Here is a 23,062-nt window from a genome sequence, read left to right on the forward strand (position 1 = left end):
GTCTGTCGCGAAACAAGCGCCAGGCAAATAAAATCACCTTCAAAGGAACATCCTTATGCCACAGAGAAGAGACAGGCACCTCAGGAACAACAGAAACAGTAGCTGTTAAATAGTTGTAAGCACTTCGAACAGTGTACGCGGAAGAAGAATCCAACCGCCACACCCTCCTGTCAACCCTGTGAATCTGCAAAATAACCGTAAGAAGTAAAATCCTAAGTTCCCCTAGCATTTCCTCCTCCCACGCAAACAATCTACGCCTCCATCTCCAAGCCCCCCCCCCCCCCCCCCCCCCTCCTGTCCCCCACCCCAACAAGTGCATACTAAAAACAGATTTGCTCTTCAACACTGACAACTCATATAATCTAGAAAAGCGATCTTTAAAAGACACTCCTCCCACCCACACATCCTTCCAAAAGAGAGTATTACTACCATCTCCCACTACCTGACTAACGTTACCAAGAAACCACTCCTCGGACCGCAAAGCCGAAGTGTCCTTCCACCAAACAGAAGCTTCCCGGCCTCCCTCCTTCACTCTCCCATCCTCCACACCATACCTAACAGACAACACCCTAAACCACAAACTATCTCTATCCACCAACAATCTCCAACACCACTTCCCTAAAAGAGCTAAATTAAAATCCCTAATTCTCCTTACCCCCAAACCTCCAACCTCCTGACTCCCACAAATAGTGTGCCAATCAATCCAAGATATTTTCCTGTGGTCTACACTCACCCCCCCCCCCCCCCCCCAAAAAAAAAAAATTTATTAAAAATAGATTCGATAGAGGAAACGATACCTGATGGAGCTTTGAAAAAAGAAAGAGCATAAACAGGCAACAACCAGCTGGCCACCCAATGACAGATATCTCGAACTCCACCCCGACAATCTATGGTTAATGCGCTTAATAAGTGGTTCCCAAAAATTCAACCTTCGCGCATTACCACCAATTTGCAAACCAAGGTACACAAAAGGAATAAGACCAACCTTGCAGTTCAACACCATCGCTGCTTCAGCTAACCAAGAATCCGAAACATTCACACCAACCAGGAGGCTCTTTGAAAAATTGACCTTTAACCCAGACAAGTCTTGAAAAAGAATAAGAACAACTCGCATAGCCCGGATATTAGCCCAAGATTTATCACCCAAAATTAACGTGTCATCTGCAAACTGTAAATGCGACACCGTAATCGGATCATGTCTTCCCAACTTATAACCAGTGAATAAATTGTTGATAATTAATGATTGCATTAAAACGTGAAAGCCCTCTGCAGCCAGAAGGAAAAGAAATGGAGACAAAGGATCACCCTACCTCAACCCTCTCTCTAGATAGAACTCATCAGTCGGAGAACCATTTACCAATACCGAAGCAGTAGCCGACCCAATACATTCATTAATCCACTTGCGCCAAAGTGTCGGAAACCCCATTTTCACCATCACCTCATTCAGGTAGAACCAGTCAATAGAGTCATAAGCTTTTTCAAAATCTACTTTAAAAAGAATCAACTCCTTTTTGCATCTGCGGGCTTCATCTACAACCTCATTCGCCACTAAAATCCCATCCAGAATTTGGCGACCCTTAATAAAAGCCGACTGAGAGTCAAAAATAACCGACCCAATCACCAACCGGAGCCTATTAGCCAAGATCTTTGCCAAAATTTTGTACAAACTACTCATCAACGAAATGGGGCGAAAATCATTCAGACGCTGAGGATTATCGACCTTAGGAATAAGAGAAATAAAAGTACTATTAATACCTTTGGTCAACTTCCCGTTTCTATGGAATTCTATCAAAAAACGCATAACATCTTCCTTAAACATATCCCAAAATTGCTTAATAAAACCAAAAGAAACACCGTCAGGCCCCGGACACTTATAATTATCACAATCCCAAACCGCCGCCATCACCTCATCCAACGTGAAAGGCATAATCAAACCTGCACATTGTCCATGAGACAAAGAACAGAACCGCAAACCATCCATACTAGGCCTGTCCTCACGGCTTGCTTTAAAATGATTAGCAAAATGCGTAAACACCGCTGCACGGACATTTTCCACCCCTTCCACCATAACATCGTCAACCATAAAAAATTGGATAGCATTTCTACGACTCCTACTAGAGATTATACTATGAAAAAATTTGGAGTTCGCATCCCCTTCACACAACCACTGCAGCCGAGACTGTTGCCAACAAATACTTGCATTAATTCTAGAAGTTGAAAATAATTCCTCAGACAACCCATGGAGCTCCTCTATTTCCTCATCCGACAACACCACTGTTTCAGCCTTCTCCTCAATACTAGATATAGAGTCCTTCAAATTAGAGATTCTTGCTGGTAAATTTTTTGCGTGACGCTGATACCACTCTTTCAGAGCTGATTTTATGAGCTTAAATTTTTCTTTTAACACATAACCGCCCCACCCGTCTACCTGAAAACTCCTCCACTTTTCACAGACATACTCATTATAACCAGGAAAATTTTCCCAACATTTCAACATACGCAACGGGCGAGGACCCCAATTTTCCTCATCAATACACAACTGAATTGGACAATGATCAGATAAACCCCTCGCAGAAGCCAACTGAAAACAATTAGGCCACGTCAGACACCATCTTTCCGATAACAAAAAACGATCTAGGCGACTCATAGAATTACCATCCCCCTGAAACCACGTAAAATTGCGACCCCGGAGAGGCAAATCAATCAAACAATTACCATCAATAAACTGATTAAAATAAACACTCCCTGCATGAGAACCACCCATACCAACACTTCTGCGCTCCTCCACACCTCTAACAGTATTGAAATCCCCACACACACAAATATTGAAATCATGTAAAGATGTCAGGCGAGAAGAAATATTGTACCACAATGTTTGCTGACGATTAGTATCACAAGGAGCATAAACATTCAACAAAACGAACTCTTCCCCGGTCTTCACAAAGCGGCCTTGAATTCTTAACACATGTTCAAACTGCATAGACGTCCACACCTCAACCTCCGAACAATCCCAAAGCGTAACCAACCCACCAGAGGCACCCAATGAAGGTTGAAACGAATAATTAACATTAAAATCATTCCAAATGGATTTACACATCAGACAATCAAAAACAGCTAATTTTCATTCTTGTATACAAAGAATAGAAGGATTTTTCTCCCTTACCAACTGACTCACCTCCCTTCTTTTTCAAACCCACCTAAACCCCGAACATTCCAAGAGATAATCTTCATCTAAACCACCTACTCCACCACACCAACCCCCCCACCACACACCAACCCCACACCCTCTCACTCTTCCCCTCCTCCCTCTGCATTTTTCCTTCCCACCCCTGACAACACATCAAAAGAATTATTTTTATCCCCTTTAAACTTCAGCCCCACCACCTTCCCGATCCCTTTTACATCATCAGATTTCACCTTATCGCACCCATGTAAAACCAACCAATTTGTCCAGTCGTTATTAACTGAATTTTGAGAACCACTTTGCGAAGAACTGACACCCACTTTATCCTTAACCTTCGATGTCTGTGAACCCCGTTGACGTCGCCTATAAGACTTATGTAAAACACGTAGAACCTCTTTCTGATCCTTCACTGACAGCCTTGCAATACGCTTCAAACTTTGTGCACATTGACGAATATGACCATTGCCCTTTTTCTTTGTAACTCTAGGTGCATCTGAATTCGGAACTAGAGGAACATTTGATTCTGAATGCCGAGCCTCTTCTGAACCAATCAACGCAACTTTTTTATCTTTATCTCCACAGGTCGCCTTAGTAGCAGATGATGTAGCCACCAAAGAAGCCACGCCCTTATCAACAGAATGCGCAGCTGTTTCTTTTCCAATAGGTGTTGATGTTGCTTGCAATATCCGTAACTCAAGATTATGAACAGCCGCACCGTTGTCTTCGTTCTGCCAATCCTCCGACAAATGGTTCAAAAGAACATCCACTTCACCACTCGCGGCCACCTCCTCGTGAACCTCTGATGGCTGGTCGTCCACAGACCCATCAGATTCATCTTCAACTCCTAAACAAGCATCTTCCCCTAACGAGAACCCCCATTCCTCAATGATTTTAAACTCCAAGAGTACATCATCAACCAAAATTGTAGCATCAGACTTGATAATATCCAAAGACGACGTCGAAATTAAAACTCGTGCATAATCAAAACGAGCTTTATCAAGAGTGAAGTCATCCACTTTCAACAGACGACCACAGTCAAACACACACAATTTAAAAAAATTTGAATTCCATGCATGCAACGGGATTCCGTAAATTCTCACCCATACACCTCTTTCACAAACAACCAAATCTTTATTCCACATCGCAGGATTAGAAAAGAAATTTGAAAAAAAATCGGATGCTTCGTTAAGGAAACCACGGACATCCCCATCATCTTCCAATCTCAAAAGAACCTTGTTTGCTCCCATCGGTAAAATATCCAATTTATCGAAACCAGCATCATAAATTCGTCATTGAATCACAGGAATAGCCGCACCATTTAATACAGTAACAACCAAACCTCTACTTGCCCACAACACATCCTGTTCCCTTGAAGTATACTTAGGAACAAGCTTTTTACCGTCAACCGCCACCTCCCTCACCACATTACCGGAATCAATTTTTAGTGCACCCTTCACACCGCCAGCCGTCCCTCCACTCACCACTTGTGCTAATACAACCTCTTTCCTACCACCTCCGTCACCAACTACCCTTCATCCTCCTTTCTAAAGACTCCCTCGATACCCAACTCACCACCAAGCTTACTTTTTTCTCCCTCAAATTTTTTATATCCTTTTAAACTTTTTTCTCCCTCACCCCACTCTCTACCCTCAACCCTCTTATTCCCAAAACGATCAAAATTAGACACCTTTGCTACCACCCTCCAATCACCAAACCAAACATTATTTACCGCCTTGAGCAATTTATCTACGTCCTTAACTTTGCTATACCGAACAAAACCAAAAACACCGCCATTTACATTACATTTACGAGCCAAATAAACATCCTCCATAACACCACACACCTCGAATCCTTGTCTCAAAGCTAAATAAGAAATATCATGCGGAACATTTGTAAAATAGAATGAAACGAAATTAGACTGCACCGTTTTTGACTGACCACGTTGCACAGCTTTCTGGTTGCGTGAAACAGACCTGTAATTACATGAAACAGACCTGCGTCCTTCCTGGTTGTGTGAAATAGACCTGTGATTGCGCGGAGCAAACCTGCGTCCTTTCTGGTTGCGTGAAACAGACCTGTGTTTGCGTGAAACAGACCTGGTCCCTCTCTGGTGAAGCAACGCACGCCTTTCAGTTCTGGTCGCAACTTGATCATGATGATGGAACGGTGATCGCCGCTGCAAAACATGGGCATCTTCATAACACAAACAGTCACGGTCTCTAACCCTAGCTGGGCGCTCATAATGAATGGTAACTCTCCCATCCTGCGATAAAACCTGGTGCCCATAGTCAAAATCCTCTTCTGATTCATCCTGGCTTGCCGAATCATACACAACCCTAGCCCTAGACTGCCCTTGCCGCCACTTCCACGAACCTCCATGCCGCTGCTCCTCCTGAAGCCTGTCCCGTTGTCTGTCCACCTGTTCCTGCGCTTTCCTCTTCCTCGGTTTCACGTCGGACCAATCTCCCCTACCCCCCCTTGTAGTGGCACCCTGCTTGGCCCCCTTCCCCCCTATAGTACCTTACTTCCGGCGAAGGTGACTGCCGACGCGGTTGTCCCAGGTGAAGACAGGAATAGCCGCCACGCTCTCTCTCTAGACCACGCTCTCTCTCTCTCCATCTAGACATTTTCTGCACAATTTCATTAAAAAAAATACTAAAATAGGGATCAAAAGTAGTGATTAAAAATTTTATAGGGACTAAAAGTTGAAGGAAAATTTTAGAGGGACTAAAACGAAAAGTTGGTATATTTATAGGGACCAAAAACATATTTAAATATTAAAACAAATGTAACAAACATTATATATATATATATATATATATATATATATATATATATATATATATATATATATATTCTTTTATCATTTAAAAAGTGTAACAAACTATACGAGTATATTTATACTTACTTTTTCAACATTCCAATTATACCCTTAAACAACTTTTTCTATAATAAAATTGTTGTTGGTGTCATTAAAAAAGAATTTAAATTATAGTTTTTTGTTATATTTTTTCTTATAGTGATATTTTTTTTTGTTATATTGTATTATTGTTGGTGTCTTTGAAATAGATAATCATGGTTAGTTTGATTTTTTATAACTTAAAAGCAACAAACATTTTTTTTTAATTTTAATCAAAATTTCATAAAAAAAAATATCGTTCATAATCTTCAACCGTTAGCGCAATAAAATAACCGGAAAGACAGGCAACCCGTGCCCATCTTTTTGCTAGTAATAGTAATAACTAGACGTCCTTTGCGACGCACGGGTCTTCTCGACTATAATAGAGACCAATAAATAATCTTTAATCCGTAAGATTATGGGTCGATCAATAAACGCAAATTAGATTTTTTTTTTTTCTAAGCCGGGAGAATGGACAGGCATCAAGGGGAAGCAACGACATCCCAACTAGGTTGGCACCCCGCAGAACCTCCATCCTATGCCACCAAACTCAGGAAAAATTTTATTAAAAAAAGGGGGAAAAAAATTACAAGAAGAGGGGGGACTAGGCCAAAACCCTCTAGAAAACAAAACAGAAAAATAAACATAAACAGAAGAAAAACAGCTGACTAAGGGAGCCTAAAACGAGGGAACCCACTCCGGTCCAAGAAGAAGTCAGTCTGAATAGCCTGGGGCAGCACCGATAACCAAACTTTGCCTTGAGTTGTGTGACCCATATCAGCCAAAAAATCCGCACAACGGTTCCCTTCCCTAAAGATGTGAGATGAAATAATCTGAATACCGTGGTTGCATACATTATGCCATCGATTACGAAGTAAAACCGGAACAAGCAACTGGTTTTTAAATACCAAAAGAGCACTCGTCGAGTCACTCTCTAACCAGACATTCCTCCACCCTTTCTGAACTGCATACTCCAAAGCAAGAAGAAAAGCATAAACCTCAGCATAAAACACAGTAGATGATCCGATATTACAGACAAAGGCTCCTAAAAGAGAACCTCTATGGTCACGGAACAGGCCCCCACAAGCAGCGTGAGAACCAATTAGAGAGCCATCGGTGTTAACTTTAATCCAAGGGGCCGAGGGAGCCTTCCAATATACCATCAAAATATCGCTAACACGGCGATTGTGAGGAGAGACCGATAAAGCATCTAGAATATTTGCATCAGAAACCATACATTTACCAGTGGATATATTGCCACTAAAACTAATATCCGCCTGAATACGAACCTTTGTGGATTGCAAGGAGACCGGTTTGTCATTAAAACGCAAAGAATTCCGAGCTAGCCAAATACCATGGAGTGAGTGAATTACCGCAGCCAAATGTATGTCATAAATTTGGGATGAACAATTTTGTGGAATGGAACCAAGCAAGGCTGCAAAAGATAACGTATCAAAATATAACGCAAATTAGATTATTAGAGATACAATATTACAATCAAATGATAATAAAAAAAAATATAAAGATAAAAAGATAAAAAGAATACAAAATTATATTGTTGCACGGGTCAATTTTATTTATTACTTTTATAGTTAAACATCAAAAATTAATGTAGTTCATGGTTCCTAACAAATTATTTAGGGTAGCCGAGTTTGCATGGAAATTAGGGTATTCTGTTTGTAAACGTATTAAATAAGTGTTCAACAACTTGCCAAAAATAAAAAAATCTACAGAAACAATAGATTAAGTTGTTGCAGACCTAATAAAATTAATAAATAATAAGGATAAGGATTAAGATATCTATTAAATTAAAAAAAAATCTACAGAAACAATAGGTTAAGTTGCTGCAGACATAATAAAATTAATAAATAATATGGATAAGGATTAAGATATCTATTAAATTTTTGCTTTGAAAAATATTCACGATTATTATTATTAGAGAGGAATGAAAAATATATGATGCAAATTTAGAGCCAAAATTTTAGGATAGAGTTGTTGCAAACTTAATAAGGGATTAATGGAGGGAAAAAATTAGGTTAAGTTGCTGCAGACTTAACAAAATTAACTAGACTTTTTACCCGTGCGTCACACGGGTTTTCTCGACTATAATAAAGACCAATAAATATTTTTTAACCCTTAAGATCATTGATATGGTAGAGAATATTTTCTTAAAAAAAAAAGGCAAGCGGATATAATGAAATTGGTGTGCAATGTATTTTTTTAGATGGAATTTGTTAGGTTAAATAATTGCAAACCTAATAAAGCAAATGAGCGGGAAAAAATTAGGTTAAGTTGCTGCAGACGTAACAAAATTAATAAATAAGAATAAGGTTATAAAAAAAAGGCATGAAATTAAAAAAAAAATCCAAAAAAAAAGTGTAAAATTCTTGACCAAAAAAAAAGTATAAAATAGAAGATCATATGTGATCATTGATATGGTAGAAAATATTTTCTTCAAAAAAAAAGCAAGCGGATAGGAATGAAATTGGTGTGCAATGCATATTTTTTAGATGGAATTTGTTAGGTTAAATAATTGCAAACCTAATAAAGCAAATGAGCGGGAAAAAAATTAGGTTAAGTTGTTGCAGACGTAACAAAATTAATAAATAAGGATGTTAAAAAAAATGCATGAAATTAAAAAAAAACCCAAAAAAATAAGTGTAAAATTCTTGAACAAAAAAAAATTATAAAATAGAAGGATCATAAGTGATCATTGATATGATAGAAAATATTTTCTTCAAAAAAAAAAGGCAAGCGGATAGGAATGAAATTTTTTTTTTTGAGGAAAGGATAAGAATGAAATTGGTGTGCAATGCATTGTTTTAGATGGAATTTGTTAGGTTAAATAATTGCAAACCTAATAAAGCAAATGAGCGGGAAAAAATTAGGTTAAGTTGCTGCAAACGTAACAAAATTAATAAATAAGGATAAATAAGGATAATAATAAATTTTTGCTTTGAAAAATATTCACAGTTATTATTATTAGAGAGAAATGAAAAATATATGACGCAAATTTAGAGCCAAAATTTTAGGATAGAGTTGTTGCAAACCTAATAAGGGATTAGTGGAGGGAAAAAATTAAGTTAAGTTGTTACAGACTTAACAAAATTAATAAATAAGGATAATGGTTTTTCCCTAAAAAATAAAAATAATAATAATAATAATAATAATAATAATAATAATAATAATAATAATAATAATAATAATAATAATAATAATAATAATAATAATAATAATAATAATAATAATAATAATAATAATAATAATAATAATAATAATAATAATAATAATAATAATAATAATAATAATAATAATAATAATAATAATAATAATAATAATAATAATAATAATAATAATAATAATAATAATAATAATAATAATAATAATAATAATAATAATAATAATAATAATAATAATAATAATAATAATAATAATAATAATAATAATAATAATAATAATAATAATAATAATAATAATAATAATAATAATAATAATAATAATAATAATAATAATAATAATAATAATAATAATAATAATAATAATAATAATAATAATAATAATAATAATAATAATAATAATAATAATAATAATAATAATAATAATAATAATAATAATAATAATAATAATAATAATAATAATAATAATAATAATAATAATAATAATAATAATAATAATAATAATAATAATAATAATAATAATAATAATAATAATAATAATAATAATAATAATAATAATAATAATAATAATAATAATAATAATAATAATAATAATAATAATAATAATAATAATAATAATAATAATAATAATAATAATAATAATAATAATAATAATAATAATAATAATAATAATAATAATAATAATGGTTTTTTTTTTTTACAGAATTAATAATAATGGTATATGTTATAACTTGTTCAATTGTCCAGTTTTTAATGGAATGAGTTTTATTATATTTTTTTTATAGATTACTGAAACAATGGAATAAAATCTCCATTTCGTTTTGTTCCACTTCATTTTATCACACAGGCTTCCATACCGATAAGTAATAATCATACTGTCATATAAACAATCTAAAATCCACAAAGAACATATAATTTTCCAAAATAATATTCAATCCATCATCTCTCATCCTACTATCACTCCTTATCATAAACCATCTCATGGAGCATCACCATATTACAATAATATTACCCGTCTGTGATAAGAAAATGTTCTACTGCTGCCAGCCATACTGTTGGTTGCGATTCCCACGACCAGCAGCCGATCCACCATATGGAGGACCACCTTGAGGATAATTTGGAGCTCCAAAGCCACCTCCACCACGAGGACCACCACCAGTTCCTGCAGGCATACCACTAGACCCATAAGGTGCCCCCCTCCCTTGAGGAGGATATGGTCCACTGCCATAACCCGCACCCCCTCCTTGACCTCCACGATTTGGATGATTGTATCCCCCACTGGGGTTCCCACCCGGAGGATACCTTCCTGGACCACCAGAGGGACCTCGAGGCTTCCCATAATGATGGCTAGGTCCTGCAGCACCTGCTGGTTGAGAGCCATGAATAAGGTGGTTAGGACCTTGCCGCATTTGGGCATGTCCACCCTGTTGAATCGGAGGAAGACGGGTATGCTGCTGTGGATTCTGCATTTTAAGACGCTTGGCATTTTCTTCATTTTGCCGTTGCTGCTGACGCTTTTTCTTGGTCTGAAACTCATGTGATGACTCGTACTTGGGTAAACTAAGGAAAAATTGAGGGTAGTAATGAGTTGAAGAAGCAGAGTAGAAAATAATTAATTGATGGATACAAAAATCTTAGGAGAGGAGGGAAATAATGGACATTTATCTCATGAAGATCAGAAAAGTAAATTTATTTCTATTTTGAAAATGAAAAACTCAAGTGCATGGGAGGTCTACCTCTTGGGATCACATGGTAATGGATCAGTCCAGAAGTACTCAGCATCAAGTGCGTCTTTGGCAGGAATTCTCTATGGCAAAGAAATTAAATGAACAAATCAAGAAATTAATTATTCATCATAAAAGCATGCTCGATATTAATGCCCTCGGATACACCTAAAAACAACACAACCCAATTCATTCTTATGTGTCACCAACATTATGTTATCAACTAGTTATCAGATTTTGATCACATTACAGAAGTCGCTCAACCAAACTAGATGTATAGCATTTTATCATAAGCTCAAAACGCAAGTTGGCAACAAGGTGCATAATATTACTGAAATGGTAGACAAACTACCACTAAACATGATCAAATTAAAGAGGTTGAATAAATTAAGATAAACTGTAATAGCATGGACCTGTAACCATGTAAAATAACAAGTATACATTTAATTAGCAATTAATATATAGGACCCACAGTTGATGAAGTGATATACCTGAGCTGGATCAAGTGTGAGCATCTTCTCCAACAATTCCAATGCATGGCGATCAAAACTAGAATTCAAGTCACAGACAAAAGCTATTCAGATTAAATCAGCTAAAAGATAATGAAAAATAGTATAACATTTATTACTCTTTTTTTTTTAATAAAAACGCACATATGAATAATGATGCTCGTAATCTGATACTTACTGTCTAAAAACTTCCCTCAGACGCCTTTTCATCGGTCTTGATGGCTTAAATTGATTGTACCAAGGGGTCTTGGTAACTCCAGGCCAGTTCACCTCATCCGGTGCTCCACACAACTCAAAAATCTTGTTCAACTGCTCTGGCTACAATAGTTACAAAGAAAACAGGCATTACCCTCAAGTTGTATTAAAGACAATTATACACTGTAAGCTTTCCACAGTAAAAATATTAAGTAGGTTAGATCTAGTAATCATGCCAGACATTGTAATTATTATGCCATCTAGCCCTGTTAGAAATATATAAATCACATCACCAGTTGCTTTAAGCATATAATGGAAAAACATACATCATTTATCTACTTAATAAAATGAACATTTTCAGACGTAAACCAGTATTCAGATTGGCACCATAACTACAAAGCCACTAAGATAAAGACAGAAAGGCTGAGAAAGTGATATTAAAAACCTCTCCTACATAATGCATAGCTGAAGTGAGTTCTGAAAATGTAAAAGATTACACCAAACCTGGCCAAAATAAATTTTCAAGACAATCATTGAACACTTTACCCCTATCTCTGCTCAAGATTATATATGAAGTATCGCTAACCTCATCTTTTCCAGGAAAGATGGGCTTCCCGTGCAGAAGCTCAGCGAAAATGCACCCAACAGACCACATATCAACAGCTGGCCCGTACCTTGTTGTCCCCAATAGTAACTCAGGGGGTCTAAATACATGATGAAATAAATCAATGTGTGCCTTTGGCCATTTCATAACACCGCCCTCCCAAATTAACTTAGGCAACACTAATATTAAACCCAGCACTAGAGACATGATATAATCAAGATAAATTACCTGTACCATAAAGTGATGACTCGATTTGTAAGGTTTGCATTATGCTCGTTTGAAAATGACCTTGCCAATCCAAAATCTGCCAGCTTCAGATTACCTTCGTTATCTATGAGAAGATTTGAGCCTGCAGAGAAACAAAATAAATCACATGCGGGTAACAGATTTGGTAAGACCTAAAATCAAAATCAAGATCTTGGACATGTAACACTTTGGAAGAAATTAACAAAAGATAACCTTTGATATCACGATGAAGCACTTGATTGACATGACAATAGTGAAGTCCCGTCAAAAGCTGCCTCATGTAACACTTTGGAAGAAAATAATAACTCAAGAATCAATATAATATTAATTATTAGTATATGAATTAACATTTCAACTGGTATACCTTAATCTGGGGGACAGTAAATCTCATGCCAGGCCGGTCTGCAAGACCTGTTAAATCATGATCCATATATTCGAAGACCATATATATGCCCCCTTTGTATTTGTTGCCATCTGCGCAATCCCAAAACCAAATGATAAACAAAAAATGAAGCAGGAAGTTATAAAAAATAAAATAATCCAAAGGCAAGTAGTGGGTATATATATATATATATATATTACGAGTAGTGCTATATAGCACGACTCCTTTGCCGACGAATTTCGACGAATGCGTTGTGTGCTATACTCCTTTTCCTAAGTGTGGGTTTATCTGTTTCTCACAATATAAATGATAAGAAAATATTATATCTTTTTACAAAGAAAACTTATGTCTACCATTGACCATTCACAATTGAAATCTACGCCAATGAGTTTTGCAAGCATCGATGGAAACCACAATCTGTTGTGAGACTTGTTCCATTATTAAGCTTGTCGCCATTTCTATCTCATCAATTGGTAGCCATCAACCAATTTCATTTGAAAACATATTTCAATCAAGAATGGATTGGCCTCAAGTATCACCAACAGAAATTGGAGGGTATGAGGAAGACGAAGGTGACATGATGGACCGTGTGATTGGATTTGAGAAAAGGGAGAGTGAAAAGACAAAAAAGGCCAGCGCAAATAACAAGGATGAACAAACACATTGGTGTTATGTTTATGTTATGCAGTTTGTGAGAAAGATGTTGGTTTGTTTAAAGAGAGAATGTAAAGGGAAGACGAGTGAGTATGTGGCTCATTGAGTAATGAACCAAGCAAGGCTATTGTGACTCACTATTTGCTTTATGACAGTTGGATTTGATGTATCATATTTATATTAATTGTTAATTAGTATAACAATGGAGAGTTTATACCTTTTTTTTTTTTTTTTAAAAAGCTAAATTAGTCCACCTAAATTGGCATCAGGAATCGAACCTGAGACCTTGAGGAGGAGCACACTCCTAAGTCTCAAAGTCTCAAGCCAACACCACAGATCAACCCGAGTGGGTTTTAGCATTTTCCATAAATTATATAGTCAAAATAATAAAGTATATGATATGCGCCTGTAAACTAAAGCAATCGATTAATTAATTTGATGAAAAAGAATAACTTGCCTGGCCTTCCTTGATCATCTTTTTCGGGGCCTGGCGATGTCACGATTTCCTTTAACTTGATTACATTTTCATGATGTAGTTTCTTTAGAATTTTGATTTCACGTATAGCAGTAATAGGAAACTGCAATGACAAGCATAATTTAGAGTATAATTAATTAATTACACAGAATCACAGATAGAAATGAAATGTTTGAAAATACATTCATATTCATATTCGTATTCATACCCCTTCTCTCTCGTTATCCATACGTATTTTCTTGAGAGCAACAATTTCACCAGTTTCGATCTCTCGAGCCATATAAACCATACTGCAAGTATAAAAACATAGAACAAGATTAAATTGAATGAATACAGAAGAATTGAATGAAGAAAAGGAAGAAAGAGTAAGTACCCATAAGTGCCTTCGCCGATTTGTTCGAGTTTCTCAAAGCAATCGACGCTACGAGATCCACGCGAAGGTGATTCGATCACGTTCAATTGCCCTGGACCCGCCATTGTCATTACCACAAACTCACTCAATAAACCCTAGAATTGATGATTGATCGATCAATGATGGATAGGTTTTCTCTTTGATTTTGTTAGGTTAGGTTACTTTCAATTCAATCTTACCTATACTATATTTATCATTTTTGAGGAGAATCTTCCCTAAACATATCCCATGGATTCCACATATATTAATTTATTTTTTATTTTTTTTAAGCATCTTTTAATAAGTCAAATGAACTTGTCCGATACAGCAAAATCTCATTCATCAATTGAGTAAAGTGTAAGGTAAAAAAAATCAAGGGTTACTATTTAAATAAATTGATGATTTGTTATGAGATAAATTGATGATTTTGTTATGTGATATCTACAATATCTACTTTTGCCTTATTAATTAAGAGTTGAAATTATCCAATAAGCTTGTAGATCGTATCTATTTGGTCATGAGTATAAATCGAAAGCTTTGAAAGAAAAGTTGTTGGATATGAACTAATTGTTACTCGAAGCTTCTTTTCAAATTTTTACTCGAGATGTAATCTATAGGTTAAGGCTTTGTTTGCGGGTTAGGAGAGAGATATTATGGTTTTGGAAAGAGAGAGAAAAAAAAAAACAAGTGGAAGAAATAGATGCATTAGAATGGAAGGACTTTGAAGGTTTATTTTTCTTCATAATACAAAATTCTCTTCATTTGAAAGAACAAAATTGTATTGAATGAGGGTTTTGGAGGGTTTATTTGAATCTTTTAAATTTAATTTAGGGAAATGTTAACTTGTGCATTTGAGGCATAAGTTAAGAAACCAAATGTAGAAGTTTTTGCTTGAAAATTGTGCATTCAATGTCTTAAAAGTCTCAAAAGTTATATTTTCAATATAAAACTTATTTTTTATTTCTATTTTAAACTTCTTAGCTTGTGCCCTAAGGACACAAGTTAACATGACCCTTTAATTTATGTTGTTATAACATTATTTTTTTACAAAATATTGTTTTCATACTCTTAAAAAAAAATATAACCACTTCAAAAAAAAATCTTAAAATTAAAAAATTTATTAATCACAAGCATTAATTTATTATTGTCTAAAAAAATATTCTTTTAAAAAATATAAATATTTTTCCATTTACCTCCATATTTCTCACCCTCCAAAACCCTCTCTTCCTTCCCTCCAAACTCTCAAACAAAAGTCTAAAGATCTTTCTTGCTAAAAGAAGTTCTGTCAAAGAAGCATCTCGCTTGAAAAGTTGTATACTATGATAAACTTTTTGACATGTTATGTGTTCGTTATGTGTTCTAGTAAACATGCAACAATATGATTTACATTAAAATTGTTTGAATAAGTTGTTACTGATATGAAAAATATTTTCTAAAAACCAAATTTCAAGAAGGTTTATGAAAAGAGAGTTGTTAGAAGAACAACTGTATTATGCACCTCCTCCGTAATGGATATTTTAGTGTGTATAACATTATCTACTTCCGAATCAAAACAATTATTAGCTCTGTTGCACAGATACTTTTGATTGAAGGCGTGTCCTAATGTTCGACACATGTCGTATCCGACACCAATACTTGTGATTATATTGTAATATTAGCACTGCCAAATACTCCCTCCGTTCCTTTTTAAGTGTCACTTTTGGAGAAATTTTTTGTTCCTATTTAACTGTCACTTTCAAAGTTCAATGCAACAATAAATGTTGTTTTACCAACATTACCCTTAGTTATTTATTGTGGAAAGAGAAATATATGAAATAAGATATTAAATGATTAAGGCTATTATAGTAAAAGTATAGATTATTGTATAAGAAAAAGTAACATTTATTGAGTGTCTTGGTTTGTGTAAAATGTTAAAAAGTGACATTTAAAAAGGAACGGAGGTAGTATATACTCAAATTGACTTATCACGTGATCTTCAATATCTAATGCATCATCAACACACCACTATAAGTTTTCAAGATAGATATATGCTTTGTTACATTTCTAATTAAATTTTTTGCTGGGAGAATTTGGTATTCCTATCACCTTGAAAATCCAGCACCAGATCAAGGTCCATTACCTCATTCAATATCATGCACGTTTTGATCATCTCCAAAAACAGTTTGATTCCAACCTTTCATTTTTAAGCTTCAAAGCTTTCAATTTTTGAGATAAGATGACCGTTGAACAACCAACAAAAGTAGAATTCCGAGCATCAAGTACCAACTTACGGCACTCGGGATGAGAGGCCCGAGCTTTTAAAAATTTAAAGAAGAGATATGCTTATCAAGAAATCTTATTAAATTCAAGCAAAATAGAAAAATGATTAGATTTTGATTTAGACAAAGTATAACAGGATATATTTACCAAAATTGAACCCAAGCATCATTACAAACACTCATGTCTAATCTTTCTTTTTTTCCAGTAAGAGCACTACATATATGATATTATTAGGCGAGTTTCGCCATATAATAAGGCAAATTGTACTTGAACAAGAGACGATATTCTAGCACTCTTAAATAAAAAATCAAGCAAAAAAGATATTGAGATTAATGCTAATAATTCCAGTTGTTTGAACAATGCTTCGAAACTATACAGTCTCTTAACTCACAGATGTGTGATTTTCTTTTAATAGACTCCGTTTACACATTTTTTGCATTAGGAAATTCTTCATTCAATACCCTTTGAAATTTAACTATCCCATCTGCAATTTCCAAAATTAAAACAAGTCAGAAATCATGACAAATACTTCAAACAAGATGGAAAATTAAAGGGAAAAAAAAAAAAAAAAGTAAATATAACTTGCCAACATTTAGAAACTAAGCTGAAATTTTGCAGCTGCTAGTTGAGTTCCAGCAAGTTTGCTTTGCATTTAAGCCAATGCAGCACACAGTTCCATACATTTTATCTCATCAACAAAAATTCTGCTTGAAACAAATGACTGTATGCGAAGTGTTTTTTGTCAAAAACCTTTACATGTTGCGAGGAGTCCAACAACTTTCCATACAGCCAGTAATGACTTCTGTATTTGCTTATTTCATATGCATATTCTATTACATACAATATTCGCTTATTTGGCCAAGATTTTTGCAACATTATACCATAAATCAAGTGACTCAGTTTCTGTATCTAAGAACTTGAAGAACTTGATTAACTGATAGATGAGAAATTCCACGAAGATGCAAACATTTACGTCCACTTTCCTGACTGGATAGTAACCCTTTAATTATATTTGCTTCTTCTTTTTTTAGCTTCAAAAGCTTCAGAATCTCATTAATACAGGGGAAAAATGCATGCGGGCGAGTACAATAAGGCTTGAAAATTAATATCAAAGCTTGCATGTCAGCATCAAATTTATTGATCCCAATCTTAGAGAACCGAATCTCACTTGTTGAAATGCTGCTTGAAATGTAATGATCTAGCCCTTCTGCAATGCTTCTCCATAAATCTAAGAAATCTTTTTTGTTGAGATTTATCTTCACAATACAGAGCCAACTTTTTAAAGCATCTAAAGCTTCGACAAAATCATTGGAGACAACTAAATCGATTGAATCTCTTGCAACATCTAGGTTTCTACAATCTTGATCTTCCTCAAAGCTATATTTGTTTTGAACATATTCCCAAGAAAGTATTTCAAATTGTCGAAGAATAACCGCAATAATTTCCACAAGCCAGTTGGTTTCCATTTCAGACAAGCTTCTTATCTCTTCATCAAAAAAGCAGTCACTATCCATCCTATCATCTAGTTTTTTCTTGCTAGAATCATTTTCCGCGATTTTCATCTCCAAAAAATCAACAGCATCACTCCATTCTTGAAGTTTAATCGAAATATACCTGGATGCATTAATTAACCCGCATGCTTTAACTATGGAACCATCATCAGAATTATGAGGAGATAATTCAGTTGCCTTGAACCGCAAAAGCAATATCTTGAAGAAATACCAAATGAATCTTCCTGCTGCAGATCTGATAAATTGTGCACGTGGTAAAATGGACGGCATAGTTTGGCAGCGTTCAATCATTTCCCAGATAATTTTAAGGAAGAAGTCTGCAATTGGCGGAGCTTTCTGATCTTCTGTAGTGGATAACAGATGTTCCTGATCAGTGTCAATACCAGGTTTACATGTGCCAGAAACAACCCATATTTTCTCCTCTTTCAGCTCTGTATTAAGTTTCGTCCAGGCATTTTTAAATTCTAATTTTGCCCAGATCTTCAGCCAATCATGCCTATCACAGAATATTGATAAAACTGACATACCTCTTGAGGGCCCTTCAAAATTTCCGGACTCCGCCAAGAAACAAGTATCTAGATTGACAAGACATTGCATCTTTTTGTCAAAAGCAATGATAAGGTCTACGAGGTGAAGCCATGAAGATAACACATCAGATTTCAAATGCTTTGCGTTGTATCGTTCAGCAAGCAAAGCGATAACTTTCTTTTCTAGAAAGCTAGAAAGCACTTGAACCATCGCATAGACCCACGCCTCCTTTGCACTACAACTGATAAGCCTTGCCTTATCAATAATAGGCTGCAAGACATCGTCTACTCCTGTAATAAAACCCCGGGTAACTTTATATGTCAGAGCAAACATATACTCTGGCTGCTCAGTCCATTTTCCGAAATGGTATTCCATCCTCGATGAAATAGGAGACACTAGTTCATCAATAGCCCAAAGCCGTAAATTGCGCTTCTCACTTTTCTTAAGATTATTATGCTGTCTCTCTTCCCTTTTATCTTGTAGATGCTGTAAAGCACAAAGAGCTATAAAACTTTGAGAGTAATTTCTTCTTTTATCTTCTTGCATTAGAACTAGTGGATTAGGAAGGTCTGTGATTTGTTCGCTTCCGTTTTCTGATTGCAGCAGTTTTGGTGGCCACCCAAGAGAAGCAAGAAGAGCTCGATGATCTGCAAAAACTTGTGGCCGAAGAGCAGCCAAGATTTTATCCACTCTAACATCCACAGACCTCAGAATACACTGCCATTGAGGATGGAATTTCACAATAACAACCAACACTTGCTCGATGCCATTCATGGATTTTATGGCCTGAAGCAACTTGTCATGCTTTCTTGCATTATCCTGCAGCACGTTCATGCATAACATAAAAATCAATGATGAGTACTTAACTCATCATTCCAACACACATTTACTAACTCAAAATGGGAATAATATTTACATCGGAAATTGATGAAACTGAGAGCTTTGATGAAAACATATTGCCACTGTGACAGGACATGACATAGAGAGCAGCATCTTCAAGATCTCCAACCAAAGCTTCTAGCTGTACCGCAGTCTCTGAGACAAAATAATGAGTAAGGCAAATTTTCAGGTAGCTAAGTCAAATAATAGTGCCTAATGAAATAACTGCATTTCTTTACACACAGCATAGATTACAATTGTCAAGCATGGCTCAACTATACCATGAAATTTTTCTATAATCAAACATATATGAAGGAAATGATCGACGGTTAGCCAGTTTTGCTAGAATTTCGAAGAAATCTACAGAAAAGGATAATAAAATGAGCACCGTTATTACATCATACAGTATTTCAATGAAATCTATGATAGAGACACGGGTTGAATCCAATCAACAATTTAGTTCCTGGAATTGGAACAGTTCGTCTTTGATACTTAAAATTCACAAAATTTCAAAATAGTACCTTGAAGAAAGACAGGTGTGATAAAAAATTTCAATTTCGGTGACTATTTGTAAACAGAAATGTTAAAAGTGTCGGTGCCCCAACTAGAAGGTGTTGCATCTTAAAATCAAACTAAAACAGCATTGGAGCAGCCTAACCAAAATTGAAGTCCTAACAAAACTTAAAACTAATGGTGGTGTTGGTGGCATCATAACTGTGAACCAAATTGGAATGATCGATGCATGGAAATAACTGTAATGTAGCCAAACAACATAAGCACCAGAGGCAGCAAAACAAGGTGTCAAAACCTGAGCAGCAGAAACACAGAAAATTGAGATTGTTGTAAATAGTATCACAATGATCAGGAGGCGGATGGACAACACTAATTGAGTGATTAAATCAAACAAACAACCCCTAGAATGAACCGACGAAGCACCGTCGAGTAGAACAACACAGATAACACTGCAATCAGAGGTTCAGAGATTGGCATGTGTGTTGAACGCGCTGAAAATATTTCTTACTGGTGGGAATATAAGTTTCTGGCAAATTCTCAGGCGGCAGCGGGAGACGGTAACTTTCGGAAACTGCTATTATAAAATATAATACTTATTTAATAATAATGAATAGTCTAACAGAAGGTTACATAAATTCATGAATTATTACATTTCCAAACTTTCGGAAACACTTAGAAATCGTGGATATGCCTAAACCCCACAAAACCGGCTTGTGAGGTGAGGATTGCCCCCACTTATAAACACGTATTCAGGCCATCTCTCAACCGACGTGGGACTCTTTAACAAAAACTCAGGTAGCAGATTAGTGACATGTCAGGTCACGAAGGATTGAACCACACTCCATGTCCATGATGTGTTTTAGACAAAAGGAGGAGCGAAAGAATAAGAATTTGAATGCTATTGAAAATAACTAGAAAGTACTGGATACAGAAGACTAAATACATATCCCTGCTCATAGGGATAGAAAGACTCATAATCCTAAATAAAATTTTAGAAATCAAGAAACAGTAGTAATATTAAACTAATCCTAAGAGATAATCTAAAAACTCTAGAATTATAAGCTGATCTAACAAGATAAACTAAGAAAATACAATATAATATAAAAATATTATAAGGTATGTTCCAAAACAAACTAAGAAACTACAATATAATATAAATTTCAATAGATGATTAATGAGTTGTGATATCTGGTATATTTATTAACCAAATCTAACACATCATTAACCACATATATGAACTTCGTTACCCATTTAAAAAGTTGTTGAGTTTAGGTGTCGGATGTCTCAAATTGATGTTCAGCATTTTTAGTTTTTTAATGTTGTCAATTGCACATTGCAGAAAACAGTGGTTGGCTCAAATTCCGCAACGCAACATTGCTATAGTGCCGCTATAGCCGATACTTCACAATATTCGGTGCTAAACAGGGTACTGAATAGCGTATAGCAGAACAATAGAAATTTGTTCAAATTCCACTATGCAAAAGCACTATAGCCAACATCTAACAACATTTTTTTGTGTGTGTAGCAAACATCCCCTGAAACTCATACACACAACTGCGAGGTCATGAAGGTGTCTTGCCATTGCTAGTTGAGCTAAGCCTTACCGATAAATAACTCGAACCAACAAAACATAAAGTTGATAACAACCTACAACAATTTCAGCATCAATTTTGAAAATTGAAAAAATAAATAAAACAGAAATAGAGACTGACCAAGATAGCTACGAACTGACTCAACTCGGTTCAATTCTTTGGCCAATCGTGGAAGTTCGTCACTCAAAACCCATCGAAATCTCTTAGAACCAACTCCATCTATAGAAAAAAAAATCAAAATATATCATAAATCAACAATAAACATTACACTCTCCGGTACTATATATATAAGAGAAGTTGAGTCGACAAAAATTGATGTATATTTCGTATACATCAGCTTTTGTCGACTCAACTATCTATATAGTTAGGAGCGGAGAAAATATTAAATAATAAAAAAGAAAAAAGATGGTAGTAGGGAGTACGGACGGGGAGAAGTGAGGAGAGAGAGATTTTGGAGGGAGAGAGTGAGGTGATGAAAGGATGAATTAGCTTTGAAGGAGCGAGAAATCCATGAAACGGTGCGTTTAGTGATGCGGTTAAGGAGATAAGAGTGGATTTGAGAACATTGTTTAGTGAGTGAAGAAGAGATGAGAAATTGAGTGGATTCGATAAACAGGTCTTGTTTGGTTTTCAAATGTTGATCTAGAAATCCTATTATGTCGTCTATGTTGTGTTGTTTTGCTGTTAGGTCATTCATGTTTGGTAAAGTAACAAGTGGTGTTTGGGGTGGTGGTGACTCCATTGTTCTTTGTAACTCACTGCTTGCTCTGTAATGTGTCACTGTTTTTGTTTCTAATTTATAAACAAAACTGTCTCATCTTACGGTTTCAGTTCAATTCATTCGGTTTCATTTCTAATTTGTATGTTTTTTTGGTAAGTTTCTAATTTGTATGTTTCCGACAACTAGATTATCCCTGACCAAAGATAGATAAAAGTTTTTTTCTTTTGAAAAAAAAAAAAAAGATAGATAGATAGAAGTTATTTAACTGAGTTCATACAGATCAAAATGATAATTAATTTTTTTTTTTTATGTATTGATAATTAATTTGTTTAAATCAAAATATATTACTCCCTCCTTATTTAATGTATATGTTGCTTTAGAAGAAAAAAAAAATTGTTAACATAGCTCAGTTGGTAGGGACATGCATTGTTATATACATGGGTCGGAGTTCGAACCCGGGACACCCCATTTATTCACCTTGAAAAAAGTGAATTCTAGCCACTAAGCTACTTGACCAAAAAAAAAATTGATCTCCCTGTGAGCATAGCTCAGTCGGCAGGGGCATGCATTGTTATATGTAGGGGCGGGGTTCGAACCTCAGATACATCACTTATTCATCT

The 23,062-nt window shown here is 35.2% G+C and overlaps 3 protein-coding genes across 6 annotated transcripts; all 3 read right to left on the reverse strand.

Moving 5' to 3' along the window:
* Positions 1 to 3,288: 3,288 nt before the first annotated feature.
* Positions 3,289 to 4,431, reverse strand: LOC146937412 (uncharacterized). The gene has a single exon (XM_085749420.1). It carries the CDS (start codon positions 4,429 to 4,431, stop codon positions 3,289 to 3,291), a length of 1,143 nt encoding a protein of 380 aa, XP_085605546.1.
* A 5,682-nt stretch (positions 4,432 to 10,113) lies between these two features.
* Positions 10,114 to 14,673, reverse strand: LOC146937413 (cyclin-dependent kinase C-1-like). The gene is made up of 11 exons (XM_085751736.1): positions 14,422 to 14,673; positions 14,257 to 14,338; positions 14,031 to 14,151; positions 12,902 to 13,011; positions 12,751 to 12,823; positions 12,520 to 12,640; positions 12,274 to 12,391; positions 11,671 to 11,810; positions 11,475 to 11,532; positions 10,996 to 11,066; positions 10,114 to 10,819 (listed from the first exon to the last, which is right to left on the reverse strand). Exons 1-11 carry the CDS (start codon positions 14,529 to 14,531, stop codon positions 10,294 to 10,296), a joined length of 1,530 nt encoding a protein of 509 aa, XP_085607862.1. The 5' UTR covers positions 14,532 to 14,673; the 3' UTR covers positions 10,114 to 10,293.
* A 2,167-nt stretch (positions 14,674 to 16,840) lies between these two features.
* On the reverse strand, positions 16,841 to 22,554 carry LOC146937414 (RINT-1 / TIP-1 family). Of its 4 annotated transcripts, none has more exons than XM_085751740.1 (5): positions 22,148 to 22,554; positions 21,842 to 21,940; positions 19,654 to 19,758; positions 17,289 to 19,556; positions 16,841 to 17,182 (listed from the first exon to the last, which is right to left on the reverse strand). In XM_085751740.1, exons 3-4 carry the CDS (start codon positions 19,711 to 19,713, stop codon positions 17,595 to 17,597), a joined length of 2,022 nt encoding a protein of 673 aa, XP_085607866.1. In that variant the 5' UTR covers positions 19,714 to 19,758; positions 21,842 to 21,940; positions 22,148 to 22,554; the 3' UTR covers positions 16,841 to 17,182; positions 17,289 to 17,594. The 4 variants fall into 4 exon arrangements, with proteins under 4 accessions (XP_085607866.1, XP_085607865.1, XP_085607864.1 ...); XM_085751739.1 differs by having other exon boundaries at positions 17,285 to 19,556; XM_085751738.1 differs by having other exon boundaries at positions 19,654 to 19,772.
* Positions 22,555 to 23,062: the final 508 nt, after the last annotated feature.

This window comes from Medicago sativa, chromosome 3 (genome assembly GCF_051527215.1).
Source record: "Medicago sativa cultivar Bolivia chromosome 3, Bolivia_mono, whole genome shotgun sequence".
Lineage (NCBI taxonomy): Eukaryota > Viridiplantae > Streptophyta > Magnoliopsida > Fabales > Fabaceae > Medicago > Medicago sativa.

Bases quoted from the DNA above. Each gene is read 5' to 3' on its own strand.
- LOC146937412 (XM_085749420.1), bottom strand. From the start codon at position 4,431: ATGGGAGCAAACAAGGTTCTTTTGAGATTGGAAGATGATGGGGATGTC.
- LOC146937413 (XM_085751736.1), bottom strand. From the start codon at position 14,531: ATGACAATGGCGGGTCCAGGGCAATTGAACGTGATCGAATCACCTTCG. The intron at 12,824-12,901 runs GTATACCAGTTG...TTTCTTCCAAAG, and splicing joins TTACTGTCCCCCAGATTAAG to TGTTACATGAGGCAGCTTTT. The intron at 12,641-12,750 runs GTTATCTTTTGT...GTTTCTCTGCAG, and splicing joins GCTTCATCGTGATATCAAAG to GCTCAAATCTTCTCATAGAT.
- LOC146937414 (XM_085751738.1), bottom strand. From the start codon at position 22,463: ATGGAGTCACCACCACCCCAAACACCACTTGTTACTTTACCAAACATG. The intron at 19,773-21,841 runs GTCAGTCTCTAT...ATTTTGTCTCAG, and splicing joins GTCAGTTCGTAGCTATCTTG to AGACTGCGGTACAGCTAGAA. The intron at 19,557-19,653 runs GTAAATATTATT...AACGTGCTGCAG, and splicing joins CAGTTTCATCAATTTCCGAT to GATAATGCAAGAAAGCATGA.